Raw genomic sequence first — 27,874 nt, 5'->3', positions numbered from 1 at the left:
GCGCGGGGCGCTAGGGCCGGCGGGGGAGCGCAGGGGCCGCCATGGCCCGGCGGCGGCGCCGCGCCTGCATCGCGCTGTTCCTGGTGCTGCTGTTCGCCTTCGGCACCCTCATGGGCCTGCGCACGCTCAAGGCCCCGGACGGGCTCCCGGCGCTGGGCCCCGGCCTGGAGCTGGCGCCCTTCGAGCGGCGCCCGGAGGGGGCCCCCGCCGCGCCCCCGCCGCCGCCGCCGCCGCCCCGCACGGCCGGCCCCGCCAGCGCCCCCGGCCCGGCCCCCGCGGAGGCCGCGCCCGCCCCCGGGCCGGGCCCGCGCGTCTACTCGGACCTGCACGCCTTCTACTACTCGTGGTACGGGAGCCCGCGGCGCGAGGGCCGCTACGTGCACTGGGACCACGTCATGGTGCCGCACTGGGACCCCAAGATCTCGGCCAGCTACCCCCGCGGCCGCCACAGCCCCCCCGACGACTTGGGCTCCAGCTTCTACCCGGAGCTGGGGCCCTACAGCTCCCGGGACCCCGACGTGCTGCGGGAGCACATGACCCAGCTCCGGGAAGCCGCCATCGGTGAGTCCCTCCCGCCCCGGCCGGCCCGGCCCGGGGTCCTGGCCCCAGCCCCCCGCCCCCCGCCCAGCCCTGCGCCTGGCGCCCTGCTCGCTCCCCTCCTCGGCTTCCAGCTTCCCACGCGGCGCCGCCCCGCCCCGCCCCCGCCCCCGCCCCGGGGGCCCGGCCTCCGCGAGGCCCGGGGGAGAAGGCGTTTGTCCCGAGCTGTCCCGAGTGGGGACAGCAGGGGGAGGAGCAAGAGCAAGTCTTCATGGTCTCTCGGCCTTCGGGCCCGGCCGGTGAGGACTGGGCGCCCTGGTCCTGCAGCCGCGGGGCCAGAGCAGCCCCGCTCCAGGCCCGGGGCAGGGCCCAGCCCTTGCTGCCTTTGCTGGCTGCAGAAAGGAAAGTTGGCCCCCGCTGCCCGGCGGACCTGCACGGGGCCGGGCTGCTGGCATGGGGGGCGGGGGGGGGGGCAGGAGCTTTTCTTCAAGTTCTCTGCTGGAAAAGAAGTCCCTGGGAGCCTCTGTGTGCAGGCAGGCTCCGCGGAGGGGAGGGGGGAGGCTCACTCCTTTCCGACTGTGCCCCTGGATTCCGCTGGGTGTTAGAACACATTTCCAGGTATCTAGAGTTGGCTACTGAAGGGGGGGGGGGGGCGGCGAATGGCAGGGACAATGGTGGGAGGTGTTCACAGATGAATAGCACAGAGGCTATCTGTCCCTCCCGCCTTTACAGTCCAAAGAGGCAGATGGTTGAGACGAAGGTTATTTCCGAATGGAAGCAAAACATGACCTGTGCTTGGCGCTCTTCTCCCTGCGGGACCTCAGCGGGGCCCCTCTTCTCTAGAGCTAGGACTGTGGCGACCAGATGGGTGTGGCATCATCCACTCCTTTCCTTTTGTTCTACTTCTTGCGGAGGCAAGCGGAAGGCCCATCCTGCCGGCCCCCCTCGGGCTCCCTGCCGGCCCGGGGCGCTTCAGCACCGCAGGCGTGGACAGCTCCGGGACGCGGGGCTCCGATCCGACCTGCGGGGGGGAGGGCGGGCGGGGGACCCGGCAGGAGCCTCGCCCAAGGTTTCACTCAGAAACCATTTTGCAGGTGCAGATGGTTTGTGAGGAAACACAGCTCTGTTGCAGGGTACGCACAGGGTACTGTGCGTCTCTGAAGTAGCCTCTTTGTTGTGTCTCAGGCGTCCTGGTCCTGTCCTGGTACCCGCCTGGCATGGCTGATGATAACGGGGAGCCCTCAGACGACCTGGTACCCGCCATCCTCGACACCGCCCATCAGTACAACATCCAGGTGAGTCCCCAACAGCATACGTGCTCTTTGGCCCGTTCTGGAGATTTCTCCTCCTCTGCCCACAAGGTTGGCTCTCCACCTTAGCCCAGGTATGCAAATACGCAGCAGGTGTGGTGTTGGGGGTGGGGTTCTAACCAGTCGCACCTGTCACTCTTCTTTTCTTGAATTCTGGGGAGGGGGGGGAGAATTGGGGAAACTAAATAGAGGAGAAATGGGAGACTGAATAAATACCACTGTGATAGAGGTTAGGTTGGAGACCCTGAGTCCAGATTAGAGGGCAGGCAAGGGCCAAATGGGCCCAGAAACTGAACTCCAGCCTCGGATCCCCAGTGGGAGGCCGCGCTGGGCCTCCAGGAGTAGAGTACAGGCCACATTCAAGAGGAATGATGGAGCTGAGCTAAGCAAGTCCAGTTAATTTCCCCAAATGAACCAAATAATTCATTCCCCTCTCCTGTGGAGATGAGAAACAGCAGAGGGGAGCCCCACTGGTGTTCCTGAGCCCATCACCGACACGTTTAACAGATCAGGGCACCTTTGCCCATCAACACAGCTTCAGCACACCTCTTCCCATCATTTCAGACAGCTAATGCCAATCATGTGGGACCGGCACCTAAGCTTAAACATATTCACCACCCAGGGACATCCCAGAAGGACTCCCAGATGCCCTCCTGTGGGAAGTGGCCAGGCTTCTTGCCCATTTTTTTTTGGCCCTGAGGGCAGTGGCTGCTTTTATCTCTGTTATGCCCACCATTGCCAGGCCTTCTCCCCAAAACCCTAGTGGAGCATGAGCCTTAATAGGTTGTGGCCCCTGGGCAGAGACTCACCTGACCAGTCCCTCCTCTGTTTGTGGCAGGTGGCCTTCCATATCCAACCCTACAAGGGCCGGGATGACATCACGCTGCATGACAACATCAAGTACATCATTGACACGTAAGGCTGCTGTGGGACCTGGATTTTGATAGGGATCAAAAAGGGGGCGGGGATAGATTTCGAGGCGTAGGTCAAGAGACACCCGGGCAGAATGCCTGTGTCCCCAGCAGCTGCTTCATAGTAACAGAGCGTGAGGCTTGGAGGCGGCAACCTGGGTGTGAATGCCAGGTCTGCTGTCTCCAACCTGTCACGTGATGCCAGCCTGTTAACCTGAGTCTTGTGAGAGTTCCACGGGTTAATATATGTGAAAGGGGCTGGGACAGTGCTCTCAGCTCTCATCCGTTCATTCAAAAAATATCTGAAAAAAAAAAAATATCTGAGAGCTCTCAGGTGCCCGGGCACCGTCCTAAGCCCCAGTCGTTCAGGATTGGGGAGGGCTAGCAAGTTTGCGTTCTAGGGTGTGGATGCAGTGAAGCAGTCGTTCCACGTGAAAAATCAAATAGTTGGCCCACACTGTGAGAAAGTAATAATAAAGAGTAGAGCAGGGTATTGTTAGAGCACGCCTGAGAATGGGGGCTAGACATCTCTGAGATGACCTGTGAGCTAACACCTGAAGGAAGGCTCAGCTCTGCCTGATCTGGGGCAGGCAGAAAATTCCAGACCGAGGGCTGTCGATCCAAAGGCCCATGATGGGGCAGGTTTGGCAGCAGAACAAAAGGCGAGTGTAGCTGGTGTGGGGAGACGGGGAGCTAGGAGGGATGGGGGTGGGCTGGGCCAGACCAAGTAGGAGGGGCCTTGCAGGCCTCGGTAGGGAGCCTTCGGACCCGGTTCAGGACCCGGTTCACGCCTTAGAAAGAGTGGATTATAGGGAGCCAGAAACGGGAGCCTGGAGACCGATTCGGTGGCTGCTGCGTCCCAGTGGAAGGGGGAGGTGGCGTGCTGCGGCTCGCTCGAGTGAAGGCAGCTGGGAGGAGGGTGGGCGCTAGCTTCTAGCTCAGAGGCAGGAGTCGTCCAACGCGGGGACTGGCTGGATCCAGGATCACCTTGGGCATCGGGAAGGATCTGATTGGGGGCTCGTCCGGCAGCTGTGCCCACTGCCCCCGCTGCCCCCACCCCCACCAGGCCTCGGCTCATGTTCTCCTCCCTCCCGCTCCTCAGGTATGGCTCCCACGGTGCGTTTTACCGCTATAAGAACAGCATGGGTAAGAGCCTCCCACTCTTTTATATCTACGACTCATACCTGACATCCCCGGAGGCCTGGGCCCACCTCCTGACACCCAACGGGCCCCACTCCATCCGCAACACCCCCTATGACGGGGTCTTCATCGCGCTGCTGGTGGAGGAGGGCCACACTCACGACATCCTGGCTGCTGGGTTTGACGGCATGTACACCTACTTCGCCTCCAACGGTTTCTCCTTCGGCTCCTCCCACCAGAACTGGAAAGCCGTGAAGAACTTCTGTGATGCCAACAACCTCCTGTTCATTCCCAGCGTGGGGCCTGGCTACATTGACACCAGCATCCGGCCTTGGAACAACCACAATACTCGGAACAGGGTCAACGGCAAGTACTATGAGACGGCCCTGCAGGCGGCCCTGATGGTGAGGCCCGAGATCGTCTCCATCACCTCGTTCAACGAATGGCACGAGGGCACCCAGATCGAGAAGGCCGTTCCCAAGAAGACGCCGACACGTCTGTATCTGGACTACCTGCCTCACCAGCCCAGCCTGTACCTGGAGCTGACCCGCCGCTGGGCAGAGCACTTCATCAAGGAGAAAGAGCAATGGCTGATGTGAGGAGCCAACGTCCTGGCCTCGCCGGAAGGGGTCACCGCGTGGGGCTCGGCCGAGGCTGTAGGCACTCGACCGTCTCCAGGTCAGCGACAGGGCACCTCTGGGTGGGCCATCAGGCCCGGGCCCGTGTGGAACGGAGCTGGTTTCTCGGCAAGCGGGCGCTGGGATGCTCTGCAGTGACGGGAAATGAGGTGGGGTCCCAGAGGCTGGCAGGTGACTGGCCTCAGCCCAGGGCCGCTCCACATCCTGTCCTTAACACTTTAAGATAATCCCTTGGAGCTTGGACCTCAGCAGGTGGGCGCTGGGTAGCCGTCACCAGGTCACTGCTCTCGGGAGGTCAGGGCTCTGGGCTCGCGCGCGCCCTGCTCCGTCAGCCTTCTTCCCCTGGCGTCCGTCTTCTCCAAGTGACGGAACCGTTATCTGAGACTTCCAAGAGGGAAACTGAGCCCTTCCCAGTAGCCTCCTGAACACAATGATCAGGAAATAATCCTGAGCGTTCGTACATTCATTAAACACATACTAACGGAGCACCTTACTATGTGCTAGGCACTAGGGAGAAACTTGACCTGGGAAGGTTCCTTTCTTCCAGAAGCTTACAGGATCCAGCTTTCCTTATTTGGCGTGGCCTTGTAGCTAGTACCTGAGCACAGTCTTTCCTCTTCGCAGTTTTGCCCAGTGCTGGGAGTTCAGTTCTTGTTCCTCTGAGAAAATACCTCTGTGCCCCAGAGCCCACATTTCCCCAGATGACCATTTAGCTCCAGGGAGAGGACTAGGACATCCTCCCTCCCTTTAGCTGCCTAAACTGAATGAGGCCCACTCAGTAGAGCCATTTTCAGTGCTACTGTGATTTGTATTAATTAAATATGACGTGGTATTCTCAAGTAAGCATTCCTTTTGTTCTCTTCAAGCCTTCCTCTCCCTCAAATGCTGTGACAAACTGACACGTGAGATGAGCTGGCCAGGGGCAGCACACAAAGAGTGAGTTTGCTTAAGAAATGAGAAGCGTAAGCAAGACTTTTAGAGGGGAGGCTTAACAAACCAGTGCTTATTTACAAATACACTAATATACTCGCAGGGGCCCTCGAAACAGGCCCTGGGATACCTTCTTGGCAAGATTTAGGAGCTACTTGGAAAAAAAAAAAAAAAAAAGGAGCTACTTGAAATATGTGCATTACTTTAAGGGCTCCAGCCTGAATCCTAGTTGTGGGACCAGGGTGCCAGGCAGGAGGGGAGGAAGCGGGGCCTACGGATTACCACGGGACCCCCAGCTCTAGTTAGGTAATAGGCACTGAATGCCACCGATGACAGGGCAGATCGGGGCAGGAGCACAGCACTGGACCGTGGCCTGCAGAACCTTCCAGGACGGAGAAACACTGGGGCTTCATTTCACACATACATGGTTTGGAAAAATACTAAACTTATGGCAAGTTCAGAGCCAGGAACAGCAATTCTCATTCACTGCAGCTTGATCAGTTCTTTCCAAGGCTAATCTGTAGCAAGAGCCATAGAGACATTCTTACACTTTGACCCTGTAATCCTGCTCTAGGGAAATAATTCAAAAGAAGAAAAATAAACTATTTACAGAACATTTTCTATCAAGGAGAAATAAGGCTCAAATAGCCAAGAATCATTCTGTTTAACACTTGGTACACATGTGAATGGAGATACAGGCTTCTGAATACATACCAGATTCAAATAAAGGTGTTGCAGGCATAACTCATTAATTTATTTTATGAATAAATAAGAAAAAAAGCCACTGGCTGGAAAGAATAGTAGAGATTTGTTTTCCAGCATTCTTTGATTTGGACTTCCCCACCCCCACACCGTTATAACTGAGCTCACTTCCCACCCGTAGTCTGAAGCGATGACTCTTTCCGCCAGGCCTTACCGCCGCCTCTCCAGTTCAGAGGAAATCGTGTCGGGCCTGCGGCTCAACAGTCTTTATCCTACTCTGGTTCCAGCTTCAGGTACCCAAACATATGCCTTTGGTCACTGGAGGCTCTTACCAGCACCAGCTGGTGCTCTGGCGGATTTGGACCTTAAAAGCCACCACCACCCCCCAGGGGGTGCTCTGACTGGACTTTGAATCTGTGCCTCAAATTATCTTTCAAAAAGTTTCCAAAAAAAAGAAACTTATTACAACAAGGCCATCCTAGGAATGTTCTCAAATATAGTCTCTAGTTAGCTTTTGGCTGATACAGGAAATTACAGATAAAGATAATAAATATGACCTCCCCCACCAGGCGTGAGAGCCTGGTCTACAGTGTTCAGAAAGAGAAGTTGCTTTTAAGAGTCAGACTAGTAACATTATAGCCCCAGTGGCCTCTGTCAATGAGACCCTGCCAGTCCCCAGTGGACAGACACATAGTGTCCAGCACCAGTCCTCCGGCCCTCCCTCTTCCTGAGGTCACGAGCAGGATCCGGATCCGTGTGAGGGGAGCAGCCCGTACTTCTGTCGGAGGATGGCTGTAGTACTTTCTAAGGCACTGAGGAAGAAACCAAGGGCAGTTAAAATCTGACTTTTCAAAGCCCTGAGCCCACCAGAGTCTGGCGATCAGCGACCTCTAAATTCTCTGGTCTTGACTATGCTCTCTTCCCCAAACCCTTGATGAATCCTTTGAATCCTCAAAAAGCCAGCAAACACCAGCAAACTTAGTCCCCTCCATCCACCACTTCTCCAAACCTGCCCACCCCGCTCCAGACAAGGCAGGAGTGCCAACCTTTATTTTGTTAAGTTTTCCTCCCCACTCCACCCCCCACGCCCCAACCTTCCTGAAATTCTATCCCCATGCCACAGCAGAGACTTACCAGCCTGGACGAATGATGCCAAACTTTCCAGGTACAGACAAGTCAACCACAGTTGAGCCCAGACGATACTCAGGGCTCTGACCATCGCCAATGGGTCCCCCGTCAATGACCAGGGATAACTGAGGCCAGAGGTCCTGGAACTCCTGAGAAGAGGAAGAGGAAGAGCATGGACACTACCCCTGGTGTCCGTAGTGATGTCATACGACACACGGTGTTCGTAGGAAGACGGAGGCCGCACACTTCTAAATCAGGAGGCATCTCCCTCTAAGCAGGGGAAGGAACCTCATTCAGTTAAGGTCAGCTGTGCCAAGGACACAGCCTGAGCACCGAGGACATGGCATCCTATGAGGTTTGGAGCCCTCCCAGGTTACTACCTCAAGTAACACCTATCTAGAGTTTAACAAAAATTCTCTTCTGCCAAGAGGAAACCACATGGGGCTCCTGTTGGAGATGTAGAAGTACAGTGACCGGAGTCCTGGGCGGGTGTCCAAAGATGTAGGCTCTACCCTGAACTTTCACCCAAATTTCTGTGTCACTGCATGCAAGTTACTTCATCCAGGACACTGTGATCCTAGATCTCACGAGAACCCTGGATAAGGATAGGGAGAGGAAGACACGGAGGACGGACTCTACCACGTGCATGGCACCAGCACTCAATCTTTGGGCTACAGGAAGGATACCCTCCCCAAAAACCGTGGACTGAATTGTTAATTGTGTGAGAGCATCGCCCACTCTCCCCAGCACCACCACTCATGGAAACCCTGAAGCGGTGGCTGGGCCTGGGCATTTGGGATGAAAGATCATAACCACCAGTTCCTGCGTTGGACAGGTCAACTGTTTGCTGACAAGCCAAGAACAGCCCCACCCCCACCCCAACCCCACTGCCTCGGGCATAACCATGGGGCCCAGGTAAAGCCTGCGGGCCCAGGACAGGATAGGATGCTGGGCTCTCACTTTCTAAGGCCCCTGAAGCTGCTCTCTAGGTCCGGACATGGAAAACCCCATCACTGTGCTATATTTTACATTCAAGTTCAGGAAGAAGAAAAATGTGTGGTGGGTGACATTTCTTTGTGTTCTCGTTTTTTTTTTTTTTTTTCCCCCCCAAGCTATGCGTTCAAGACTGAATTAGGATGATCCTTTCTCTGACTAGACTGGTAGCCAGGGAAGACAATGGGGTTGGGAGTCCCTGGGTCAAGGATTTAACGTTTCAGAGCCGGAACTTTCTTTACAGCACTGTTGTCAAGACTTCTTGCCTAACTATTTTTTCAAACAGCTACCACCACAAAAGGGGGGGTGGGTGGAAAAAATTACACTTAACATGATAGTTTTTTTTTTTTTTTTTAATTATTAAAAAGACAGTAGGGGGCAGCCTGGGTGGTTCAGCGATTTAGTGCTGCCTTCCGCCCAGGGCGTGATCCTGGAGTCCCGGGATCGAGTCCCGCATGGGGCTCCCTGCATGGAGCCTGCTTCTCCCTCTGCCTGTGTCTCTGTCTCTCTCTCTGTGTCTCTCATGAATAAATAAATAAAATCTTTTTAAAAAAAAAAGGCAGTAGGAAAAAAAAAATTCTCCCTGTCACCTCTCAAACACTTTAACGAAACCTTTCCAAGTTCAATTTGGATTCCCCCACCCTGTGCCAACCGTACAGACTTCCCACCGTCGGACCAAATGGGTAGAGCCTCCTGCGAGGCACCCCAGTGAACCATCAACCCGGCTGGTTCAGAGAAAACTGTGTGTGTGTGTGTGTGTGTGTGTGTGTGGCCTGGTGATGCTTTGGCGGAGGCGGGGAGGACCGGGTGACTCACCTCGACGGTCAGAGAACTGGCCTGGGAGCTGAGGTTGGCGCTGGTGAGAGCGAGTGGTTCCCCGAACACCTGGGCCAGATCCTGGATGAAGGCGTGGTCCGGGATGCGGACGCCGACAAGCTGGGACACAAGAGCGGCGCAGAGGGTCAGGAGGGTCAGGAGAGGCGGGAAGGGGTGGGGAAACGGCTCTGGCAGGCGCGTGTGGATGCATGTGGTCGCGTGTGGACGATGGCAGCCGTGGGGGGCGGGATGCAAGAGCTCAAGATGCGACTCACAGGAGTGCAGGGGTTCAGGTCCCGATTGAGCTCCTGCGAGCGCTCCAACACCAGGGTCACGGGGCCCGGCAGCAGGTCTCTCAGGAGTCCCTCGGGGACGCTCACGCGGCAGTACCTGGAAAACACAGATCGGGGGATGAAGGGTCAGTGCCGGTCCTTGTCCAGGGCCGTGCGGGACCCGTCTCCGCTCTCCAGCTCCCCGGGGGGTTTGACACGGCGGGGCTCCAGGGGTCAGCGGGCTCCCACGGCGGCCGGGTCGCACGCTGCGGGGGTCCTGCGCGGCGCCGCCGAGTCCCGGGGCGTGCTCTGCATCCTCCGCCGTGCGTGCGCGTGTGCGTGCGCGTGCGCGTGTCTCAGGCCGTGGGAGCCCGCCCCGCCCCGCCCCGCCCCGCCGCGCGCGCGGTCGCAGAAGCGCCCCGGGAGGGGCTGGAGGAGCTGGAGGGCGCGCATCTCCGGTACCGGGTCCCGCCCCCCCGCCCCCCCCCGGGGGGAGCCCGGCCGAGCCCCTCCCGCTCCCCGCGCCTCGGTCTCCCGGGCCTGTCACCGGAAGCCCCTCCCGCGGGGCCGCCCCCAGCGGGGCCGGGTCGCGGCGGCCTCACCTGTAGACGTCGGCCACGCGGCCCAGGCAGACGGCCAGCGGCTTGGCGTGGCTGCGGCCCTTGAGGCGGTACACGGCGTCCAGCGCCGCCGAGCAGCTCGCCGCGCAGGCCAGGCCGTACAGCGTGTCGGTGGGCACGGCCACCACGGCGCCGGCGCGCAGCTCGGCCACGGCGGCCCGCAGCGCCTCGGTCCAGCCGGCGCGCTCCGGGCTTGCGGCCCGCACGGCCCCGCCCCCAGGGAGCCGCAGCAGCCGGCTCGGCGCGCGCAGGAGGCGGCCCCTCCGCGCGGAGCCCGCCGGCCCCTCGCTCAGCCCCGCGCCGGCAGCCACCGCGGCCCTCAGCGCCCCGCACCGGCGCGCCGGAGACATCCGCCCGGGCCCGCTTCCGGGAGGAAGTGACGCGCCCAGCCAGCTTCCGGCCGCGGCGGCCCGGCCCCACCCCCGCGCCGGGCCGCTTAAAGGGACCGCGACCCCCAGGAGGCTTGAAGGAGACCGGTGGGGACGGGGCGGGGCGCGGCTGTGCGGAGCCCGAGCGCGGCGCTGGGGAGGGGGGCGGCCGAGAGGGGGGCGGTGGTCGGGCCGCGCAGGCGGAGATGGAATGGGGCGCGGGCTCAGACTGGTCGCGGGGGTGAGAGCGGGCCCGTCGGGGCGGGGGGACGGGGCCCGGGCCGAGCGCGAGCGCGAGCGCGGCGCTGACCGTGCGTGTGTCGCTCTCTCCCGGGCAGGGAGGCTGCCGGCGTGGACCGCGCGAAGGCGGGGCTGGGGCTCGGCGGGAGGCCGCCCCCGCCGCCGCCCCGGGATGAGCGCGCGCAGCAGCTGCTGGACGCCGTGGAGCAGCGGCAGCGGCAGCTCCTGGACACCATCGCCGCCTGCGAGGAGATGCTGCGGCAGCTGGGCCGGCGGCGCCCGGAGCCGGCTGGCGGCGGGGTCGGCGCCCACCCGGGCCGGGCCTGGGAGGCGGGGGCCCCGCGGGGCTGGGCTGCCCGGGGGCGGGTGGTGGAAGGGCGCCCCCCGCTGCCCCCCCCGCTGCCCCCGCCGCTGCTCTCCCCCCCCCCCCCCACCTCCCTTCATCTGCGCGACGGCCTGCGAAAAAGTTCAGTGCCGTCCCGGGCCCCGTGGCCTGCGTCCTGGCGGGGCCTAAGCCGAGGCCTTGCCTCCCAGCCTCACTTTTCCTTTCTGTTCCCACCAGAGCGTGTCAGCCAAGCCCGGAGCGCCTCCGCAGCCGGCCGTCTCCGCCCGCGGTGGCTTTCCAAAGGATGCAGGCGACGGAGCTGCGGAGCCCTGACCATCCCTGACGGGCGTCCTGACCTCTCTCTCTCCCTCCCGGGGCTGGCCGCTGGACTCCGGACAACCCCCTCCAATAAAGGGGCCAGTCTTCACTGGCAGCGGCTGGTACTTGGCTCTCGGCCTGGGGTGGCAGCTCTGCTGGCGGCTGGGTTCACTCCCACTTCATCCTGGCTGAAGGCAGTGCTGAGCTTTGGAATGTCGCCAGCGAACACCCAGGCTGGTTACCCGGGTTTGGGCAGACCAGCAGCGCTCTCCAGAGCGGCCTGGCCTGCTTTGGGGGATCCAAGTGGTGTTACATGTCCATTTCATGCTTTGGGGGCTCCCGGCCCCACAAAACACTTTTAGCAGAGCCTTGATTAAAAGGAAACCTGCAGACTCTCCTGGTCATGGACCTTTCCTTTCTGTCTCCTAAGACTCACCTGGGGGGAGGGGGGGAGGGTGCGGGGGTGGGTGTGGGTTGAAATTGTCAACCATGGGAGGGTTTGGGAAGAAATGCCACAGATACTACCAGATTTAAATAAGCATTTAATTAGGATTTCATTAGTATTTAATATTGCTTTTTCAATTCCAGAAAGTTAAATTTTTCACTTCTTAGCAGATATTTTAAAGTACAATATTAAGTTTATACAAAATGAGCAATTAAGCAAACACCATTATTTCACATTCTTCAAAAATACAAATTCATATTTACTCTTTTTTTGGGTTTGGAGGTTTCTTCCTTTGGAAGTACTGAACCTGTAACGTTTTCATATCGCTCAGTGGAAGTCCGTTGTTCCCATGTTTCACACTTAAATAAACTTGATAGGCTTTTACATAATCCAAATAAAACAATTTGAGATTTTAAAACACTGTCACCAAGACCTCCGGCCAATGACTACTAGTGTGTGTCAAAAAAAAAAAAAAAAAAAAAAAAAGAAGGCTGTCTGTGGGTCTTGCCTTTCCTGGCCAGATGTGAGCCAGAAATTCAGCAAAAACCTGTTTCCAGCCACCTTCCCCCAAAAGGGTCTAGGAGGAGTTGACAGGGAAAGGTAACAGCCACCTTGAACTCTGACCCCCCCCTCCACCCTCACATTCTCCAAAACACAACAGTAGACTGTTGAATCAAAGGCGCCCTGGGGAGGCCTAAGGACGTGGGAGAAGGGCAAGAGAGGCCTCTGACTTGGCACCACTACGAGGATAACAAGGATATTGCAAAAAACACCCCTGGGTTTTGGTGAAAAAAAGTTTTATGAAAAATTTTCCCATAAGAAAAAGAGTAGAAACTGCATTGAGCTGAGAAAGTGACACTACATTATCACCCAATTTTTGGCCCAGCAGGAACACCACCAAAAGGGCAGTGTGTGGTTTTAAACTTTGCTTCCAGTAAAAAAAGCTTGTACTATGTACACATTGACATGAGATCCAGTTTAATTTGCATTTTTCAGTGCAGACTGAGAAGCCCTCCGGAACAGGGTAACAGTGAGAAATGCCCCAACAGTGATCATCAGCTTACCCCAAGGGCGTGAAAGGAGACACGGGACCCTCTCCCTGTCCCCCAAAAACATGCAAGAGGAAACAGGCTAAACTGACTACCAACCAGAGCTAGGCAAAATTCAGTTTTGTCGCCTCCCCCCACCCCCACCCCCAATATTAGGGAATGGACAATTTCCCATCGATGTCACAGCAGGAGGACCGTTTGCATATTGATCTGTGGAAATCTTTTCTGCTTTGGCTGAAGTGTTATTTCAAAACTTCTCTATTCTATAGTAGCCTGAGAATTGAAGATAGAATGGGGAGAGGGGGCCCCCCACCCCAGACAAAAGAGGAGTATGGGGGAAGGAAGAAAGTTGATAAAGCAGATTACTAACAGCTTTGTTTACTGGATTTAATGAAGGCTGGAGACCTTTTTGCTTAAAGAGCCAACACGGGTGGTGAAGGGAGCAGTAGGGAAATGGCTCATGCTGCCCGCTCCCCTCCTACCACCACCGTCTCCCAAACATTTCTGACTGGTGGTGGAGGAAAATGTAAACTCTGGCAATACTGTTGCAGTTCCACAAATCAATGGTTTGGGTGACTCTGGGGAAGTCTCTAATGTTAAGGACAAAGAACGTGATTACAAATACAAAAGTCTAGAAGGTGCCAGGTTTCTACCTAGGAACAACCTGTCCCTTCCTTCCAGGCATCACTTTGTAATGGTGAGGGCGGGGCAAGATGGCAAGGGACCATGAAGTGATGGGAAAGGGCCTCAACAGTCCGCAGAAGAAAACAGGACCCGCAGCAGTTCTTCAGAGAGCCTGAGGGGCGCCCTCGGGCACACAGGGAAGGCTTGCATAGATTGAGCAGTTGCTGAGAATGCATAATAGTGTTTCCCTATAGACAGCCTCACAGCACGGGGCTCTGATTGAGCAGAAAAAAACGCGGCCAGGCCAGGGCCACATGGGACAACGACCATCAAGCTACACATATTGCACCAAGGTAAGTGCTTTTCTTTTCACACCTCAATTTAACTTTTTATTCTGAGCAAAAATAAAACTTTGTGGAAAGTATATATATGTATATATATGTATATATATATATATATATATATATATATATATACACACACACAAAAGAAATTGCAGCAATTGGGTTAAAGATAAAATAACCTAAAGTGCTTTTTTATTTTATTATTTCTTTAATATACCAATATGAGGTTCTGCAAACTCATCCCTCTGGACACATTCAGCGTTATACAAAGTCTCTCAGGAAAACCCACCCACCCTCCATGATCCCCCATCAGTCCACTCACTGCCTTGACCCTGAAGGTAAAACTCCAATCAACTGACTTTCCCAGAGGTGGTGGAGAGAAGTCCCTGGCTTCTACCCAGAAAGGTCTTCACACCTTAAGGCCCCTCCTGGGCTTTGTACCATGATCTCCTTCTAAGGGGAAAGGGGTGGAATTTAATAAAGGACACCAACACCTGTCACCAAACTGGTGATGCCCCCACGAGGCTGGCCAGACCCCCCCACCCCCAGGAGAGGCAGGGCCATCCTACCTCCATGTCTCACCTGCCTGCTGGGAAGGGCCCAAATCGCTAAGGCAGTTGGAGGGTGCCAGCCCGTGCCCTACCCCTCCTGAGTCTGTGAACTCCAGTCCCTGGTGCTGACTACACCATGTAGAGGGGCGGTGTGGAACTGGAGATGCCAGTGGGAGCTGGAAGTAGACATCTACCGGGTGGAAATGGCTAAGGTTACCATGGGAAGAAAAAAGGCTTGGTTTCACCTTGCCCGAAGTCTGCAGCCCTTCCCTAACCTCACCACAGGTTCGTTCCTGGGCTTGGGAAAGCGCTCTCTGGGACGGCTCATTCCACTTTAGCCAGTGGCCCGCTCTTCCCTAACGTCCCTGGCACCAGTGGCCAGGCTTTGCAGGAGCTGATGGGAGGGAAAGAGCACCGGAAGAGGAAGGAAAGACTGCCTGCCCTGTGGAAAAAAACCTGCTCTTCACAACCACTCGCTAGCATTTTAAGCACATTCCTGATTTTTCAAAAGCTAATTGGCCCTGATAGTCCCCCTTATAATTTTGAGTCACCCTCAAGAGGCAGATACTTCAACTAGAAAAACCTGTCAGCCTAAATACTGTTTTAAGAGGCTTCTTCATCACCGCCAATCTTTGGAGAGCACAAAAGCCACTGACCTAGCAAGGCCCAGCAGGAGCACAGCCCTGGCTAACCGGAAAGAAGCGATAATGAAACCACCGCCACGTCCAATGGCCCTGGGCTTCTGTTCCCACCTTGGCTCCCAGGAAACTGAGTCCCAGGTACCCCTAGGATGGGTATGTGGGGAGGTCATTCACACCCTCCGCTACGAGCTACCTCTGGGACTCCAGCGTGTTGCTCTGCCCTTTCAAATTAATTTAGAAATTAAGCGAGGTTCCTGCCTCAGAGCTTCCCATGGGTGCAAGACCCAGAGACAGCCAAGGACAGCCCACGCTCAGCAACTGGTTGTGCAGGAAGACTAAGCCACCGGGGTAACAGAAGTTTCCTCCCGCCTTATCGACTTCTGCTGTGGTCAGGTGGGCACCAAAAGCCACCAGCCTTTCGGGGAGGGGAGTGCAGGAGGTCTAAAAAGAAAGGGACTCTCCTGACTAGACTCCCAGAAGGAGAAGCTCCCACCAGCTGCCTGCGGGGAAAACCCTTTTCTCCTCGTGGCAGGCACAACGTTTACTACCTCTGCCCTCTGGTCCAACTCTGTCCCTGAAATTCTGTCCAAGGCAGGGCCTCTGGCTCCCAGATAAATGATCAGCTCTGGATATGGTCTTGGCTGACCCTGAGTGATAGCTCAGAGAACAGAAGAGTGACACATGCAGATCTCTCTACATTAGGGAATGGAAAAAGAAGGCAAAATTATGGCTGCTTTCTGCCTGACCCTGCTGACTCAGAAGAGCAGTCCTGTCTGTGGACCCCTGTTCCTCGCTCAAGGCAGGGAAGGAAGGGGTTCTTGGAGGCAGAGGCCTAGTCTACACCCTGGGCCAGGCCTCAGGCCTCATTTCTGGGCTCCGTGAGCCTGCTGAGCACTCATGACTATGTTAATATAGCCGGTTGAGAGAAACTTTTCATTTTAGTGTGAACTGTATTTTAGGTTTTATTTTAAAGAGGCAATGACTTGGAGCCAAAGGCAGACAGATGGATATCATTCTACACACAAATTAAAAAAAAAAAATTTCCTATAACACAACTTAATGAAACATTCCAAATGAGATAACTTATTGCAACATTTCAGGCTTTTTGGTGGAAGGGGGATTTTTTTTGTTTTGTTTTGTTTTACCCTGAGTAGAAGATCATCGTTTTTATGGTTTTTGTTTTTTGTGTTTTTTTTTTTGTTTTTGTTTTTGTTTTTGTTTAGAAATCACATGACTAAGCTGAGCTGAGCAAGTCACATCCTTCTTTGCACTGTACTAGACTGTATGCAAAATCCAGAGGGGTGGGAGGCAGGGATGGGAGGGGCAACCAAAAGCCTGGCTAGAACCTGGAACCTGGACACCTGGCCTGCCAATTACATGCCGCCTTAGAAAGAAAACAACAACAAAAAAACCCGAAAAACAAACAAACAAAAAACTCCCTTAAAGCTGCACCTTCTCCTGATAAGCAAAATGCAGCTCTTCTGCTCTGAAGAAGAAAATACCATTAAAGGCAGGCAGACCACCACCCAGCAACTGGCCATAAGCCACATGTCCACTCTAGGACAACACAGGGACATTCCCCCAAAAAATTCACTGCAATCTGCCGGCCCTGGCCACCAACCGAAAGAGACAGGAAGAACTTAGGAAGGCAAAGACTGTGATAATGTTGCTAGAGCCTGCTCTGCACACGCGTGGATCAACAGCAGTCAACAGCTCGCCTAGGGCCCCCCACGCCCCCCCCAGAACCTGATCGTCCACACAGCCTCAGGCCAGGCTTTCAGCTACCCACTGTGCTGCAGCTGGCTGCAGGATGACACCTGCCAGAGTCCCAGAGTCCCCCTGAGCTCCACCGACAGCAAGAGCAAACAACAAAACCACCTCACCCAATCCCTGTCCAGCTCACAGCTGTCTGGCCTGCCTTTGCCACAGCCCCCTCTGGTGGAGTGAGGGTCTGGCCTCCCGTGCCCGCTTCCGCCTCAGCCTTAGACTCAAAAGTCGCACAGGGCAGAGGGACAGCCGACCCACTGAGCTCTGCTGCCCAAACCACGAAGACCCCAGTGCAAGTGATGGGCAGCATCAGACTGATGGAATCCACACCCTTTCTTTTCGAATGTTTATGCATACGAGTAACCTTAATTTCCAAGTTCACATGACAATAAGCAAAAGTGACATACAGTGCAGCCAAACAGTTCATTTATAACTTAGCTTTTTTTGTTTTTTTTTTTTGTTGGTTTTTTTTTTTTTCTCCAAAGATCAGTTCCTTAAAATGGATGCTCCTGGGATATGACTAAAGAAAATACGTCTGAAAGGTGAGGATTTCAAACAGTAGATTTCTTCATCCTTCGAATTGCTGACCCCCCTTGATGGCAGGCACCACACTTTCTGCTTCCCGCTCGGCCTCCTCTGCTGGAGGTGAGCGCAGGCGGCCCCCTTTCACTTAGAGAAGCTGGTCAGGCCCATCTCCTCCTCCCCCTGCAGTAGTGCTTCAATGGGAATCAGATTGGACGGGGTGTCCAGGCTCTGGAGGGACAAAAACTCTGACACATCCATGGCACTTAACGTTTCTGTCTGAGGGTCTGAAGGAGTCTCTGCTCGTCTGCTTTGCTCACAGGAAGAGGGTACAGCAGAGGAGGACGACAGGGGGCCAGGGGGCGAGGAAAAAGTCTGCGGTGGTAGCTTCAGGCTGGACCCATCAGGAGGCTGGGGGCCCGGCTCTGCAGGGGGTGGGGAAGAACAGCCCTTCCTCCTGCCTGCTGCCCGCTCCTTGGCAGAGTCCCGGCACGCGCACTGACACTGACACGCCTCCTCTTGTTTGATGATGATCACAGGAACACTGAGGCCAATCTGCTGTACAGAGCTCCCTGCGAGAGAGGCAAGAGACACTGCTCCTCAAGTAGCCGCAGGCAGGGGCGTGAGGGATGGGGGTACAGACTAGGGGAGTGCCGAGTGCCTCGGAGGCAGGAATGGTGACAAGGAAGGATGCCATGCTCCAGGCTTTGTGTTGCCTGACACTCCCCATCCCCTCCACGCCAAAGTCCCTTGTCCTTAGAGAGCCAGGCACACCATCTAGATGACCCTGTATTTCCAGCTTCGTTTCCAGCCTTTCTGCCCTGTCCCCTCCATGCCAGCCACAGCATATGTGTCCCTTTCCCTGACATGTGTTCTTCATACCTCTGGGCCTATGAGCTCTTGCTTCTGCCTAAACTCCCCAGACAGGGCTGTTTCTCCGGAGAACTTCCTCTTCTTTTCTCTGAAGACCCAGCTCATCCCCTCCTCTCCTGATGCTGCTTCCAGCAGGCTAACACCTAGAGCTGCCCATGGGCCCATGAGCTTCCCAACCATATGCATGGAGCTACTGCCTCCCTTCGCACCTCTCTCCACACAGGGTAGGACTTGGGGCTTGTGTCTCGCCTGCCTGAGACCAAGCTCCTCCAGAGCCTCATGCTCCCATCCCCAGGCTCAGACACATGGTTGGTGGGGGGAATCCCCCTGTACACGGTCAGCCTTGCGCTCATGCACATTCTCCTGCTCTTCTGTGCGTGTGTGTGTGCTCTGCATAGTCCCACTGTGAAATCAGACAGGCTTTGTGTGTCTCAAAAAAAAGTTAGAGACCAGAGAACAGGAGAACAGAAGAACAGAGTGGGAATCAGGAGACCTGAGAACTAGTGCTTTGTCTCTGCCACAAACTCACTGACAATTTTGGACGAGTCATTTAAGTCTTCAGGGCCCCATTTCTTAATCTATAAAATAGTTTGAAAAAAAAAAAAAAAGGCACATTTCACTCTATGAGTCTCTGACCCACATGCTATTTCTTCATTACTGTAGTTAGAAAAGAGTCCAAAGAATTAACAGCTGCTCTCTTTGGCATTAACTGCGAGTCAAACTTTCTTCTGGTTACATTTAAAAGCTATATCTGAGAAGAAAAGAACCATTGCTCCTTAAGGAATGTTAAATATAGCATTTATGCCGTAGATACGCTAACTTCCAATAGTTGTGAAGATGTGAAATACTCTAATAAATAAACATTACAATCTGACAAATTAGAGTTTTTTAAATCTGGGGCAAAGCAACCATTAACTGTGCCCTAAGGGGCCCAGAGAGTTCACTTTCTTTGAAGGCTAACACACAATTACATACCTGTGCTACTGGCTACTGGTACTGCAGTGGTAAAGAACACCTTCTCAACTTTAGATGCTTGCTGCTGGGGGAAAAAAAGAGGAATCACAATTTATAGCCACTCAAGTATGGCAGATCTCCAAAGACCTGAAGCCTGCCCGATTGTACTAGTCAAGAGGACAGAAAACCCTCAGTGTTCAAGGATTTTTGCACTGAGTGATGTTTTGTTTGTGCTCTGACATGAGGTCACTGCACTGTTTGACATTCAGTGCTGACGATGCAGCCAGTTTTGTCTCCTACTACTTGGCTGTCTCCCAGCTGCCCATTCCGGTAGGTTCTGACTGCTCAAAGGCTCCACCAAGGTTGCCTTGCTCAAGCTGTGGTCTTCTCCCAGGGATCCCCAGGGCTAGCTTCCCTAAAAGCCCTCCAGTGCTGCCACACCCCAATACTTCCACAAGGCTGGAAAGTTTTTCGGTCTCTTCAAGGATCCAGTGGCACACTAAGGACTGGCTAAGACTTCCTCTCACTGGCACAAGAGTCCCGTGAAGGCCCCAAGCGGTGTGCTTTAAGCCACACAGGGTAGTAGCTCTAGGGTGGGCCCTGGACTCAAGTCCACACCCTGCCACCTCTTAGTTGTAAAGGCCAGGCAAATGATTTGACTTCTTCAGAGTTTTAGTGTCCTCATTGGTAAAACGGGGATGATAACCAAAGGACCTCCTAGAGGGCCCCTGTGAGGGTGGATGAGAGGATGCCTGTAGAACCTGCGGCATGCGGTGAGCCTCTTGCCCTATTTATGTTATTATGAGGTGGACCGTAGCGTCAGGCCCAGAGATCATCCTTTTTCACTGTGGTAACACCTCCTGTTACACTGGCTACAGAATTTCTGCTTTCTTCAAGTATTTTCTTAAAAAGGCTTTGTCTTTTATCCCTTTAAGAGGGAGAAAAGTCATCTCTAGGCTGAGTGTAGAAAGAATATGAAAGCTTCTGGCTAAGTTACAGGAGCTGACATGACAAAATAATGGTGGAGAAATGAGACCCCTATTTAAATACACAAAATGAATTATATGGAAAAGGAAAGACACCTGCTCCATGCAGCTCCCCAGGGCAGGTCCAAGAAACAATTATTAAAATGACACAGAGCAGATTGGATTAGAACACCAAAAAGGCCTTTCCAGTGACTCTATCTAAACATGAAACCAGGTGGCCTCCAGAGGTGGCTGGCACCTGATCTATGGAACCTAAATGCTTTATTTAGCCCTAAACTACTTTCCAGTTTGACAGCGTCATACACTCACCCAGACATTCTCCTACTTAATATGTTCTTTTCTCCACCTATATCATCCTCATACCTCAAGGCTCACCTGACCTGTATGGCCACCCAACAAGCCTCGACTCTGCACCTCTCATCTGGCAATACGAGGTAGCAGTCAGCAGCCTAGGCTCTGGGACCAATCAATCTGTCTATGCTCAAATCCCAGCTCTGCCACCTATGAGCTGTGTGACCTTGATCTAGTCACTTAACTTCTCTGGGCCTCACCTCTCCACTGGTAAAATCACACCCACCTCCTAGGATTCTTGTGATTAAATAAACAATGCACTTAAAAGTGCTTAGTTAGCACAGTGGGTGATATTCACACATAAATGTAAAAGTAAAAATATCACTGGTTGCTAAGGGCAAGGGGGAGGGAGGAAAGGATGAATAAGTGAAGAATAGGGATTTTTAGGTTGGTGAATCTACTCTGAATACTGTAATGGGAGACACATGACATCATTCATTTGTCAAAACCCACAGAATGGTGCACACAAAGAGTAAGCCCTAATGTAAACTATGGGATTTAGTTAGTAATAATATATCAATACTGATTCATCAGTTGTAACAAATTTGCCAGACTAATGCAAGATGTTACTAATAGGGCAAACTGGCTGGGGGTGGGGTGGGCGGGGCAGTGGCCAGGAAGTGTATGGAATTCTCTGCACTACCCCTTCAAAAAAAAAAAAAAAATCTAAAAAAAAAAAAAAAGGTAATCTAAAAATAATGTATGAAAGGTAATGATGTTCAAAAAGTGCTTAATCAGCACAGTGAGCCCTTACACATACTAAGGGTTCAATAAATCACTGCTGTTATTTTTTTTTTTATTACCATTTTTGTTATTTGGCACTTTCCCTACTGGTAATGTTAACTTTCTTTGAGGCATTTTAGTGTCTTTAACTAGAATGTAAGTTTTTATGAAAAAGATATCATTGTTTCCACTTTTTTGTATCCCCAAGAGTATATCATGCATGGCATCTGGTGAACACCAGACCCTCAAAATATATTTAATTAAATGACCAAGTCACTTCCTTCATCATCGAGACCAAACACTTGCATAGAAACTTACTCTAGAGGTGGCCCTGGGGGCAATGATTCTCTCTCTCTGTCGTGGCCACTGCTGTGTCGGGTTCCACCATGCCCTCACAATGGTCTAGCCTTGGAGAAGAACCCTCTCTCTTAAACTGTTCTTAAACCTCCGCAGTCTAGTGGACTGCTCTGCTGTCCTAGCTGGTGCTGGGCTGCTTTACTGCTTCCTTATATAGGTATGCAGCACACCATTCCCTGGATTTCTAGCACTCAATCACAGGGACAATGACAAGAGGCCAAATCACAGGTTTCAGGGCAGATACGGTAAACATTTTCCTTTACGAAACAAAGCTCGGGACGTGTCACCTACGTAATTATACTTCACCCTGGTGGATCCATTTAGACAGAATACTTACAATTTGTTCTTGGTTTTGTGGTGAACTGGTGGCACCATTTAATATCCACTGTAGGTTCTGTTCTCCCATGACTAGGCTGGATTGCAGGATGGCCGTGCTGGGCGTCGGGGTGATGGTGATGGTGGGATTATGAGTCAGGACAGAGTTGGCGCCCAGGGGCAGAGTCTGGACCATGGCTGGCAGGGGCTCAGTAGTACTTTGTGATTGGGGCGCTGCTGCTGCGGCTGGGGCCGCCGCCGAAGCCCCAGTGACGACAGAAAGTCCTGGTACGATGGGCTGCGGGGCCTGGGGGTGCGGAAGAAACTCTTGATGATTAGCAGCAAACTGTGTGCTGTGGGGAACAGGCACTTCTGGAGGTTGTAAGAGAGCAGAGGGGTTGCCAAATGCAGCTTGCTGGGAACCAGGTCCTAGGGAGGGAGCAGGCGGAGGAGCAGACGGTGCTGAGGCTGGTAGTAGAGGCTGGGGTGGCTCGGAGATGCCAGGCTGCAGTACAAGTGGAAGAGATAAAGATGCTGAATTTCCTGTGGATGGCGGAACATCACTGACTGACTCTGCATCACCATTAAAACTTTCAATCAAGGCAGCTGGCAAGAAAAAGAAATAGAAATATATATACATATCCCAAGCCTTACATGAGCCACAAAACACAGTCATCATGGCTATAGCAAAGACAGCTGAAGACCGTTAGAGCCAATACCTTCATCCCAGAAGGCTGGCTCTCTGCTTTCCATCTAACGACCACTCTGGTTGAAGCACCAGGCTTCATAAGTGACCCCACCTTACAAACGTGAAGAGCTACCATAGGTTTCACCATTTAAAAAAAGGTATTCTAAGGCCTTTCTGGAAAAGAGACTAGACATCCTTTTTTGGCATGACCAGTGAACATACTTTCTGACTGCTGTGAAGCTTCAGGGACAGATTTTCATTCAAACACAGAAGGATCTATGCATCCAACGCCGTTCGCAGATCCTGCCCACTCACAAGCACGGTATCGCATTAGAAGAAGAGAGAGCTCACAGCTCCTCTCATTTTTGAAAGCCAACAAATGCTTTTCAAGGAGACCCTCTTCTTTTGAAGGGCTAGGAAAAACAGGCCCTCAAACAGACTCTCGCTGAGGGAAGGAGAGGAAAAAATAGAATCGAACAAGAGGCCCGCACTTGCCGGACCCCTCACCACGCATACTTCTTTCAAAGGAACTGAAATGCTACTTCACCGTGTCTGCATCAGTGTGTCAACAAAGGGAGCGCCCTTGCCCAGTGCGGAGATGTGAGCAGGAAGAGAGTCTGTGGCACAAACCTGTCTGTTGAGGATCTTCCGGAATTGCCGTATCATCGGCATTCTGGAACATTGATTCAAAGATGATTGCTGGTGAAATTGTGCTGAGGTCCTGGCCCTGTGATTGACAGAGACAAAGACGTGAGACTTGTCATCCTGAAGCAATGCTTCACTGGGAGAGAACACAAAGCAGCAGAACTAAAATGATCTTCTTTGATCATTTTGAAATGATAGCACAGTGGGTGACATTCACACATAAATGTAAAAATGCTTGTTTCTAATCTCTCCCTTTCCAAGGGGACATCTATTTCCTAAACCTTGGACACTTTAGATTTGGGTCCTCAGATACTCTAAAACAGGAGCCTGCAAACTATGACTTGTAGACAACCTGCCTGCTTTTGGAAGTAAAGTTCTACTGGAACAGATGCATGCTCATTCATTTACTGTCTATGCTGCTTTTATGCTCTGACGGCAGAGCTGAGTTGTGTCAGAGACTCTACGGTCCGCGAAGCCAAAAATATTTACTATCTGGCCCTTTCCAAAAAACAAACAAACAAACAAACAAACAAACAAAAACCAGCTTCCTGACCCCTGACCTAAAAGAAGACCAAATCCTTCCTAAAAATGGGATTATATTATATTCATTACCTGAAACCTGCTTTTCTCCTGTAATAATAACATATTGTGAATACCCTTCACAATAATATATTGTGAATAATATATTGTGAAACCTGCTTTTCTCCTGTAATAATAATATATTGTGAATATATATGTCATTACATAGCATCTACAATAGTCTAACATAGATGCATGGTAGTAAATCAAACAATATAAAGAAACTTTTCATGAGAGGCAACAGTTATTGCCTTATACTCACTATTGTTTGTCACTGCAAGTTTCTTTGTTATTAAGAATTAAAAAAAACATCAGAGGCATTTTAAATAAGATAAAATGGGGGGGACCCTCAAAAATACAATGCCTGAGGGTCTGACTCCTGACAGGCACCAAATAAAATGGCCATCTCCAGGCTTGTCTTTGTTTTTTGTTTGTTTGTTTTTTGTTTTAAGATTTTACTTATTTATTCGTGAGAGACACACAGAGAGAGGCAGAGACACAGGCAGAGGGAGAAGCACGCTCCCTGTGGGAAGCCTGATGCAGGATCCGATCGCAGGACCCCAGGATAACGACCCGAGCCAAAGACACATGCTCACCACTGAGCCACCCAGGCACCATGGGCTTGTCTTTGGTTAAGGGGAGGGGACAGCAATTTTTTTTACCTCCAGTCTGCCTTCCCCCCACATTTCATAGGGCAGGAGTGACAGAGGCGAGCATGCCTCGAGGAATACAGGCAGCTAACAGAAGTAAAGCAAGGGTGCAGGGACCCAGGCTGTGGCAAGCTGGAGGGCCTGAGCTCTAGTCACCTACAGTGCTTCTGAGGAGTATAGCCCTGTCATATGCACAGTGGGGACTTCAGAGCTCAAGAATGGTCTGAAATTTGGATTTTTATGTGAAATCTACTGATTTGTAATTAAAAGCAAGTAACTGAAAACAAAGCACTGTATAGACCAACCAAAACCCATCTTCAGGCCGTATTCTGCATCAGTGCCAACTTGTGTTTACAGGTCATTTTCCAACAACTCTGCTGCTGGGAGGGGAAAGAATCACTCTGGGCCTGGGCAAGTGTGGTGAGTGCAACTGTCCAGCAACCTAGAGGTCTGAAATGAAACTGCCCCTTTGAATCAAAAGAGGCTAATTATTCTAAGCATGATTCCACTGACTGGAAGATGAGTGAATCTGATTGCCAGCATGACACATGCTGAAGACACAAATCTACACCAGGACTTCTGCTTCCAGTGCAGAGGGAGTTAAGAATCACAGGGCAAGGAGAGCCTGGGTGGCTCAGTGGTTGAGAGTCTGCCTTTGGCTCAGGTTGTGATCCCAGGGTCCTGGGATCGAGTCCTGCATCGGGCTCCCTGCAGGGAGTCTGCTTCTCCATCTGCCTATGTCACTGCCTCTCTTTCTGTCTCTCATGAATAAATAAAATATTATAAAAAAAAATCACAGGCCAAGATAGCAGACTTCAAACTTTTCATCACGATGCAAAGTAAGAATTACATTTTTCATATATCCACAAACAATTTATATGTGCACACATACATCCCTCACATTACATAACTATCCGTACTATATAACAAAAGTCTATGAAACGAGGCTTCTCCTTACTACACGCCAGGTCTTCTGATACTCTCTATTGTGCTGATGTCCTTAAAATGTAAACCTTACCCCCTACTTTATAATTCAGTTTGAAAAGTAGTGAGCTAACGACCCCACTACACTGTCAGCTCAACAACTTCCTCATGGTGGTTATTTTTGTTTTACCGGTTTACAAATTATCAGCAATAACACTGTTAAAAAGGAATAAGCCTGTGTGACTCCAAGAGATCACCATGAGAATGTTCCCAGCAGCATTATCCTAAGAGCTCCACACTAGAAACTATCCACATACCCAAGGGAAGTAGAGAGAACAAATTGTGGAACATTCACTTAATGTACTACTACTCACCAAGGAGAACCAATGATCTACAGCTATGCAACAATATGGATTCATTTTTTTAAGACTTTATTTATTTATTCATGAGAGGTAGAGAGAGAGAGAGAGAGAGAGAGAGAGAGAGAGAGAGGCAGAGACACAGGCAGAGGGAGAAGCAGGCTCCATGCAGGGAGCCCGATGTGGGACTCGATCCCAGGACTCCAGGATCACACCCTGGGCTGAAGGTGGCGCTAAACCCCTGAGCCACCCGGGCTGCCAAATGGATTAATTTCTTAAACATGACGTTGCAAGAAAGAAGCCAGCACAAACCAGTACAACTGGCACGATTCCAATTGCACAAAGCACAAGAACAGGCAAATCCATCTTACGTTGCTAGAAGTTGGGATAGTGGTTATCCCTAAGGAGAGGTAATAGTTGTTAGTGGGCATGAAGGGTGGAGGGCTTCTGGGATACTGGGAATGTTCTATTTCTTGATTTGGGTGCTGGTTACATGGATGTGATGAATTGTGATCATTCATTAAGCTGTATATTTGTGATAGGTGTACTTTTCTGTATGTATATTATACTTCAATAAAAAGTATTTTACACACTAAAAAAAATAGGGATCCCTGGGTGGCGCAGCGGTTTGGCGCCTGCCTTTGGCCCAGGGCGCGATCCCGGAGACCCGGGATCGAATCCCACATCGGGCTCCCAGTGCATGGAGCCTGCTTCTCCCTCTGCCTGTGTCTCTGCCTCTCTCTCTCTCTCTGTGACTATCATAAATAAAATAAAAATGAAAAAAATAAAATAATTAAAAAAAAAGAGGTACAGGACTGCAAAACTTTAAAAAATATATATATATATATACTGAGGAGACTAGGACTCAGTCACTGCCAGGCTTCAGGGCACAAACCTAGAGGCAGAACAAGTTCGAGCGGCTCCCCACACACAGTAAAGAAGACGAGAACAGGCTGAGCCTCTAGGGCCTGGAGCAGAGAGACCAAGAACCCTGGGAGTTGTCTAGGACCAGGATGGATCCTGAAGCTCAGGAGCCATGAGGCCCAGAGGCCCGTTCCTAGCTGCTCCAACCCTCTGTTAACGAAAGATCTGAACAAACTGAGGCTCACTTCCAGGACACACATACATATGCAGCTGCCCAGAAACCTAGAAAAAGATGATGTCCTCAAAATGTATTTGATATTAACAATTCATCTTTTTTTTTTTAAGTAGAACAAAGCAAAATTAATTCTATTACTTCAAGGAATTGTGGCCTTAAGAATGAAAGACTAAAAACGAGAGTATTGCCAATTCTGGAGTAACTGTTGGGTGGTGAGGGTACACTATGTAATTTGACCCCAAGGGACAGAGCCTCTCTCTTGCTGATGTAAATTGTGGTTTTGTTTTTTTAAAAAAAGGCTTTCCTTCTTCTTCTTCTTTTTTTTTTTTAAGTACTTAATGTCCCTCCAAACCAGGATTCCTCATCTGATGACCTGAGTGCTCCAGAAAGCTCTTTAGTCCTAGGTCATGGCCCTGGCCAGGAGTGGACTCTTGAACCATTTAATACACCTCTGAGATTAAAGAGATATTACACTCAGAAATCTTAGGTTCCATAACTCAGAGGGCATTGAGGCCATCCAGTATAGAAATTTCACTTTAAACTATGAGCTCTAAAACGTGAATAGGCATAAAAAATCATATGAGGTGCTTATTTAATGTTTGTTCATTTGGTACATTTCTAGTTCTCCATCTTCAATTTTTTTTTTTAAAGAGTTTATTTATTTATTAATGAGAGACACAGAGAGAGAGAGAGGCAGAGACACAGGCAGAGGGAGAAGCAGGCTCCATGCAGGGAGCCAGATGCGGGACTCGATCCCCAGTCTCCAGGATCACACCCTGGGCCGAAGGTGGTGCTAAACCGCTGAGCCACCCGGGCTACCCTCCATCTTCAATTTAACTGGTTCTCTTGTCTGTCCTTTCCAATCTGCTGTTAAACCCATCCGGTACATTTTTTACTTCAGATACAGTTTTAGTTCCAGAATTTCCATGTGGTACACTTTTTATAGTTTCTATTTCTCTGATGAGATTTCATATTTATTCAATTACAAGCATATTCCTTTAGGTCCTTGAGCATAAAAGAGCTACTCCTTGTTTACTGCAGTGCCTGGCTGGCTCAGTCAGTGGTTCTTAATCTCAGGATCATGAGCTTAAGCCCCATGTTGGGGGCTTTTTTTTTAATTTTATGTATTTATCCATGAGAGACACAGAGAGAGGCAGAGACATAGGCAGAGCGAGAAGCA

At 51.9% G+C, this 27,874-nt stretch overlaps 4 protein-coding genes across 9 annotated transcripts in view; 2 read left to right on the top strand and 2 right to left on the bottom strand.

Moving 5' to 3' along the window:
* On the top strand, nt 1–5,375 carry MANEAL (mannosidase endo-alpha like). 2 transcript variants are annotated; one of them, XM_025419864.3, is made up of 4 exons: nt 1–561; nt 1,723–1,832; nt 2,686–2,762; nt 3,861–5,375. In XM_025419864.3, the coding sequence occupies exons 1-4, from the start codon at nt 42–44 to the stop codon at nt 4,495–4,497; spliced, it is 1,344 nt and encodes a 447-aa protein (XP_025275649.1). In that variant the 5' UTR covers nt 1–41; the 3' UTR covers nt 4,498–5,375. The 2 variants fall into 2 exon arrangements, with proteins under 2 accessions (XP_025275649.1, XP_025275650.1); XM_025419865.3 differs by lacking the exons at nt 1–561; nt 2,686–2,762 and having other exon boundaries at nt 1,762–1,832.
* An 823-nt stretch (nt 5,376–6,198) lies between these two features.
* On the bottom strand, nt 6,199–10,347 carry YRDC (yrdC N6-threonylcarbamoyltransferase domain containing). The gene is made up of 5 exons (XM_025419866.3): nt 9,980–10,347; nt 9,381–9,495; nt 9,106–9,225; nt 7,303–7,445; nt 6,199–6,980 (listed from the first exon to the last, which is right to left on the bottom strand). The coding sequence occupies exons 1-5, from the start codon at nt 10,345–10,347 to the stop codon at nt 6,902–6,904; spliced, it is 825 nt and encodes a 274-aa protein (XP_025275651.1). The 3' UTR covers nt 6,199–6,901.
* C15H1orf122 (chromosome 15 C1orf122 homolog) lies at nt 10,337–11,643 on the top strand. Of its 2 annotated transcripts, none has more exons than XM_049094528.1 (3): nt 10,337–10,473; nt 10,704–10,905; nt 11,168–11,643. In XM_049094528.1, the coding sequence occupies exons 2-3, from the start codon at nt 10,858–10,860 to the stop codon at nt 11,261–11,263; spliced, it is 144 nt and encodes a 47-aa protein (XP_048950485.1). In that variant the 5' UTR covers nt 10,337–10,473; nt 10,704–10,857; the 3' UTR covers nt 11,264–11,643. The 2 variants fall into 2 exon arrangements, with proteins under 2 accessions (XP_048950485.1, XP_025275652.1); XM_025419867.3 differs by lacking the exon at nt 10,337–10,473 and adding an exon at nt 10,491–10,606.
* A 134-nt stretch (nt 11,644–11,777) lies between these two features.
* Nucleotides 11,778–27,874, bottom strand: part of MTF1 (metal regulatory transcription factor 1) — a 43,307-nt gene continuing 27,210 nt past the window's right edge. For 3 of the 4 annotated variants that reach the window (XM_049094526.1, XM_025419860.3, XM_025419862.3), the window contains exons 8-11: nt 23,069–23,165; nt 21,773–22,356; nt 19,040–19,103; nt 11,778–17,763 (exon numbers count right to left, since the gene is read on the bottom strand). In XM_049094526.1, the coding sequence (XP_048950483.1) occupies nt 17,336–17,763; nt 19,040–19,103; nt 21,773–22,356; nt 23,069–23,165 (1,173 nt within the window). In that variant the 3' untranslated portion in view covers nt 11,778–17,335. The remainder of the gene's footprint in view (nt 17,764–19,039; nt 19,104–21,772; nt 22,357–23,068; nt 23,166–27,874) is intronic. The other variant, XM_049094525.1, reaches the window with a different exon arrangement.

The sequence above is a fragment of the Canis lupus genome, chromosome 15 (genome assembly GCF_003254725.2).
Source record: "Canis lupus dingo isolate Sandy chromosome 15, ASM325472v2, whole genome shotgun sequence".
In the NCBI taxonomy this organism is placed as follows: Eukaryota; Metazoa; Chordata; class Mammalia; order Carnivora; family Canidae; genus Canis; species Canis lupus.
Note: the sequence above shows the minus strand (reverse complement) of the source record. Positions and strands in the feature narration are given on the sequence as shown.